Raw genomic sequence first — 6,249 nt, 5'->3', positions numbered from 1 at the left:
TATACATGTACATCCATGCTTCATTGAAACTATTTTTGCAGCCTTTCAACGCATCTCTACACCCGAAGCTTAAAGTTGTCATCCTTACCATTCTATTGTCGTGGTCAATTTCTTTCACTCTGGCATTTATTCCTCTCACATCCCAATTCCAACATTTGTTTGAAACCAAAGCGTGGATGAAGGAAAACCCATTTTTCCAAAGTGCTGCAGTTGACTTTTCAAGTAAGATTTTGTACATTTATTCAAATCATAGTTATTTATTGGTTCGATTTAAACTGTTGTATTTTGTGTAGGCATGGAGCATTTCATGGAGCAGTTTGTAGATTTTCAACATAATTTCACTCTCAACGATTCTCAGCAGTATGAAACTGCAGTTGCGAAACTAGAAAATGCTTATTCCTGGACGGATTTTGTGGATGTTCTCAAAGATTATAACTACACTGATATGTTTGACATTGCAGGATATTTCGGGTATGTGGTTGCAAATACTGAAGATTGAAAGTATTGAGTGTTTTAACACCTTAATATGTTTTCATAGATACTACAGCACCAACAGCGTTTGCATCAGCAAACTTTACGTGAAACCAACAGACAAGGCTTGGGCATATTCACTTGGTATCATCATACTCAACTTCTTTGCTTTTCTGTTTGTGGCAGTGACGTACATTTGGATTTACAAAAAGTCAACGGCCAGTGGCAGGAAAGTGAATGAGAGGGTCAGAAACCCAAGAGCGGAAAAACAAAACCAAGGTAAACCTAATGAGATGTGTTTGTGTAAGAAAACAAACAGTAAAACAGTTTTGTATTTGACAGAAATGCAAAAGAAAATCATCCGACTGATCTTCACTGATTTCTTCTGCTGGATTCCAATTTCGATTATGGCTTTCTTGAACTTCGGTGGAACAACTGTACCTCCAGTGATCTACGCAGTTTCGGCAATAATCCTGCTTCCCATCAACAGCTCCCTCAATCCTCTCATCTACTCAAACGCACCAAAAATGCTCTATGATTATATTCGTGAGCGCTTGCGTGAGTTTCGTCCACGTCAACAGCCAGAAGCCGACCGACGAGTAAACGTGATAGTTGTGGACGAAACCCCACTTTAAATGATACATGACCATGTTGTAGGATTGACAAATCGGACTTGTATACCGAACTGACAATATCTTGTGAGTCATGTACATATTTTGCTTTTTGTGTTTACTGTTTCAGTTGCTGGAAAATGTTTCAATTCTTTAAGATATCTTTCCACGTTTTTCACGTTGATTGTTCCGTTACATTCCTGTGCAAAATCAACCTGTTGTAAGTTGTTTGAACCGTGACTCTAATATAGTGTAAATACGTTTTTGAGTTAATGTGTGAATAGGTTGATCAGTTTGCAGGTTTCAGGCTTTCGGGTGTTTTTTTGCTTTTGTTATTTGTATTAATGCCCTGAAAAACCTGCACGAAACCCTGCGCAGGACTTACACTTTTTAGCATTGATTTCGACGTAAAGATATAGGCTTTAAACCGTTACGCAAAAACACAAAGCCCTCAGTATGGTTGCATTTACAAAATTGTGACAACAGGAAAATCCTAAAGGCATTTAGGCTTGCCTTGGTATATTTAAATGTATGTGCATGTTAAAACACAATACAGTCAGTTCGGACATCTCCGTCACTCACAGGTTGTGCACCGAAATTGAAAATGTCTTCACCATCACAAAGAGATTTTTCACATAGAAAAAACCTATGACGGACACTCATGTTGATTAAATTTGTTAACATAAAAATTAACCTTAAGTGTTTCGTTGTTTATAAAGTATTGGTAATACCACAAATGCATGGATGCTCGATCAAATATTTGTTTTACACTTTAACTTATGCTTAGATTCCATGACTCAGAAGTAACATAATTTCTATATTTTAATTGATAATTAAGGTTCCGTCCTTGCAATCTTGGATTCATCAACGTGTCCAAAGTGTTTGTTCCTCACAAATAATTTCTGCTATATATCGAATAGCATTATTTTAAAATCGTATCTCACATTATGTATAACTAGTTTTCAAATATAATTATAATTTGCGGACATCTGGATCGGATAATAAATGAAAAAAAAGAAGAATAAATGTCCTAAACCACACTACCTATGGTTAAATTATAGTACATGATCCTACACTATTTTAAGAAAAATCTTCTAAACATCTCGTTGAAAAAAAAGAAACGTGAAACAGTGCAGAAAAAAAAACTAAGGAAGCAGAATAAAAATGAGATTTTTGTACCTTCATTGATTATCGATTTTTTCAAAAAGTTTTTTTACAAATTAAAAGAGATTTTACAAGCCAGCTCAAAATAGAAAATGCTCAAAAGTTTCACATTGTTCAGGTTAGCAAAACCGAAATAACATTATATTTAATTCTGCTAACACGACTGTTAACGCAACAAGAGCACTTCGCTGTTATCATAACTTATTGGTTCGAAAACACGTACGAACAAAGATAAATTTAAACGGTTTTCACGAGCCAATTTGGAATTGTAGTGAGAAAATGCTCGCAAAGTTTCAGATTTTTCAGGTCAGCGAGACGGAATCACAATGTACATCTTTCCTATTTCGTACCAACGACCGATAAGGCAATAGAATAGTTCGCTTTCTGCATATCTTATTGACTACAAAACACTAACGAATTGAGATAAAATTAAACGTTTTTTTGCAAGTCAACTTGGAATTGCTGTTAGAAAATGTTTGCCAAGTTTCAGATTGTTTAGGTTTGCGAGACGGAAAGCACAGGCGTACATCATTCTTATTTTCGTAGGTACTACCGGTAAAGCGATAGAATAGTTTGCTTTCTGTATACCTTATTAGCTCTAAAATACAAACAAACAGAGATAAAATTCAACATTTTTCACGAGTCGACTTGGATTTGCAGTCAGATACTGCTCCCAAAGTTTCAGTTTTTTTAAGATAGCGAAACGGAAATGACAAGCGAAGGCCATACTTGTTTTCATGGGCACAATGCTTAATGCGACAAAAATGAGTTGGAATTTAGTATACATTATTGGCTAGAAAACAACAACAACTGAGTTAAAATTAAACGGATTTTACAAGGCAACTGAAAATTGTAGTGGGAAAATGCTCAAAAGTTTCAGATAGTTCAGGTTAGCAAAACCGAAATAACACTATATTTATTTCTACTAACACGACTGTTAACGCAACAAGAGCACCTCGCTCTTACTATAACTTATTGGTTCGAAAACACGTACGAACAAAGATAAATTTAAACGGTTTTCACGAGCCAACTTGGAATTGCAGTGAAAAAATGCTCGCGAAGTTTCTTGATGTTCAGATTACCGAGACGGAAATGAGAAGTGTACATGATTCTTATTTTCGTAGGTATCGCCTTTAAAGCAATAGGATAGTTCGCTTATGCATACCTTATTGACTACAAAACACAAACGAATTGAAAGAAAATTAAAGGTTTTTTTTTTCAAGTCAACTTGAAGTTGCAGTTAGAAAATGCTCGCCAAGTTTCAGATTGTTTAGGTTTGCGAGACGGAAAGCACAGGCGTACATAATTCTTATTTTCGTATGTATTGGCGTTAAAGCGATAGGATAGTTCGCTTTCGGTACACCTTGTTAGCTCTCAAATACAAACAAACATAAATAAAATTAAACAGTTTTCACTAGTCAACTTTAAATTGCTGTGAGATACTGCTCGCAAAGTTTCAGTTTCTTCAGGTTGGCATATCTGAAAGAACATCATATTTGTTTCTCTGAAGACGACCGTTAACGCATCATAAGCACTTCGGTCTTGCCATGTCTTATTGGTTCCAAAGCACGAAAAAACGAACAAAGATAAAATTCAACGCTTTTCACGAGGCAACTTCGAATTGCAGTGAGAAAATGCTCGCAAAGTTCCAGATTGTAAAAGTTAACGAAACAGAAATGACAAGTGTACATCATTCTTATTTTCCCAGCTACTGCAGTCAAAGCAATAGAATAGTTCGCTTACTGCATACCTTGTTAGCGCAAAAACACGAAAAAACAGAGATAAAATTAAACGGTATACACGAGCCAAGTTGGAATTGCAGTGAGAAAATGCGCGCAAACTTTTGTATTGTTCAGATATGCGAAACGGAAATCACGAGCGAACGTCATAAAATTTTTATGGGCCCAGTGGTCAACGCGATAATAGGAGTTCGCATTTAGTATACATTATTGGCTACAAAACAACAACAAACTGAGATAAAATTAAACAGAATTTATAAGCCAACTGAAAATTGCAGTGAGAAAATATTCAAAAGTTTCAGATTGTTCAGGTTAGCAAAACCGAAATAACATTATATTTATTTCTGCTAACACGATTGTTAATGCAACATGAGCACCTCGCTGTTACCATAACTTATTGGTTCGAAAACACATACGAACAAAAATAAAATTAAACGGTTTTCACGAGCCAACTTGAAATTGCAGTCAGATACTGTTCGCAAAGTTTCACCTTGTTGCGGTTAGCAAAACCGAAATAACATCATATTTTTTTAAGACGTCCCTTGACGCATCAGAAACACCTCGCTCTTACCATATCTTATTGGTTCCAAAACACGAACGAACATAGATAAAATTAAACGGCTTACACGAGCCAACTTGGAATTGTAGTGAGAAAATGCTCGCAAAGTTTCAGATTTTTTAGGTCTTTCCTATTTTCATACCAACGACCGATAAAGCAATAGAATAAAGCGTAGCGAGAATAAAGCATAAGCGTACATAATCCTTATTTTCGTAGGTATTGCCGTTTAAGCGATAGAATAGTTCGCTTTCGGTATGCCTTGTTAGCTCCAAAAAACAAACAAGCAGAGATAAAATTAAACAGTTTTCACGGGTTAACTTTGAATTGCAGTGAGAAAATGCTCGACAACTCTTAGATTGTTCAGGTTAGCGAAACGGAAATGACAAACGAACGTCATGCTTATTTTCATGGACACAATGGTTAATCCGCAATAAAAGTAGGTAGCATTTGGCAAGACCACTCACGCAATAAGATAAACTCGCTCGTGGCATAACTAACTAACTACCTCTCAAACACGGTCGGATTTAGGTACAATTAAATGGTTTTCCTAATGTGTGCGCAATTGGTCTATTTGCTTTACACAGGAAAGTCACGGTATTCACTAGCTAAGTTATAATTGTAGTCTGCAACAACTTGCAAAGTTGTAGTTAAACCGATAAAACTTTATCCGTTTTCAGTTTCTATTTTCATTTTGTGGCGATCAGTTAACTGGAAAAGTGAACAAAATTAAATGAACAGATGTATGAAATAAACCATTACTGTGAAATGTTAATGCTGTGTTGTAACGGTATCTAAATTATTTGCAGCAATAAAAATGCGCTTTTATTGATATACTTTGGAAATAAACATTTACGATTCTGGAAATTTCGGTTCGAAATATATGATTGACATTTCCACGTCTGTTGTTCCGCATCAAAAATTCAAACCGAACGGATAAGAGTTTATTTTTGGAACAGAATTTCACATCATGCCACGTAGGAATTAAATATGCTAAATAACGACAAATGGTTTTAACGGCAATATTTTCTACAAAACAAGAACAAGTCACCCCTTAATATTCCTGCAGTCTGTTTCAGGTGAAAATATGCTGATTTTCTTTATTCCGATCACACAGAAATATCGTATTTTAAACGTATAATATTTCGCATGGTTTCTGCTCAAAATTATTTTTCGGTGAAAATTGATAGGATTTATAGCATAATTAAAGCAGTCTTGTGTTGCTTTACAAACATTCCGGGCCGTATTCTTCGCGTCGTTGTTGGCAACATCCCGCTGATGTTCTTTTCGGCGGGTGTTGAGTGACCTTCCAGTTTCCCCGATATATATTAACGGACATTCGGCGCAGGGAATAGAATATAAATAACACCACGTTGTTCAAAGGTGTTGATCGGATCTTTCGGGTGACTCAGTAGCTTGCGGAAAGTATTGGCAGATTTGACGCCAACCGCTACGCCAAAGTCACGCAACATACGCCGTAGGATATACGTCAGTTTCGGTATGTGCGGAATTGTCACAAAACCCTCCGTAGCATGTAGCAAGCACAACTATTGACTAATCGATTATGTCCATGCAATAAATAGGCACTTTCGCAGACTACACGAAACGCGTTTTCGGCATGACGATCGTGAAAATGCTTACGTATATAAGCATACAACCCAATGCCACATAGAGATTTGTCTGAAAGCACAGTGCTCGCCTGGATAAC

The 6,249-nt window shown here is 36.2% G+C and overlaps 1 protein-coding gene across 1 annotated transcript; it reads left to right on the top strand.

The window, feature by feature from the left end:
• LOC145218641 (uncharacterized) lies at positions 1 to 1,327 on the top strand. The gene is made up of 4 exons (XM_080086045.1): positions 1 to 222; positions 294 to 471; positions 539 to 750; positions 814 to 1,327. The coding sequence occupies exons 1-4, from the start codon at positions 6 to 8 to the stop codon at positions 1,104 to 1,106; spliced, it is 900 nt and encodes a 299-aa protein (XP_079942171.1). The 5' UTR covers positions 1 to 5; the 3' UTR covers positions 1,107 to 1,327.
• The last annotated feature ends 4,922 nt before the right edge of the window (positions 1,328 to 6,249 follow it).

The sequence above is a fragment of the Phallusia mammillata genome, chromosome 3, assembly GCF_965637545.1.
Source record: "Phallusia mammillata chromosome 3, kaPhaMamm4.hap1.1, whole genome shotgun sequence".
Taxonomy (NCBI): domain Eukaryota; kingdom Metazoa; phylum Chordata; class Ascidiacea; order Phlebobranchia; family Ascidiidae; genus Phallusia; species Phallusia mammillata.
The sequence above is the reverse complement of the archived record's forward strand: the minus strand, read 5'-3'. Positions and strand labels throughout refer to the sequence as shown.

Excerpts from the sequence above, each read along its gene's own strand:
- LOC145218641 (XM_080086045.1), top strand. The coding sequence starts at position 6 with ATGTACATCCATGCTTCATTGAAACTATTTTTGCAGCCTTTCAACGCA. Across the intron at positions 472-538 it reads GACATTGCAGGATATTTCGG|ATACTACAGCACCAACAGCG; the intron begins GTATGTGGTTGC and ends ATGTTTTCATAG. Across the intron at positions 751-813 it reads AGCGGAAAAACAAAACCAAG|AAATGCAAAAGAAAATCATC; the intron begins GTAAACCTAATG and ends TGTATTTGACAG.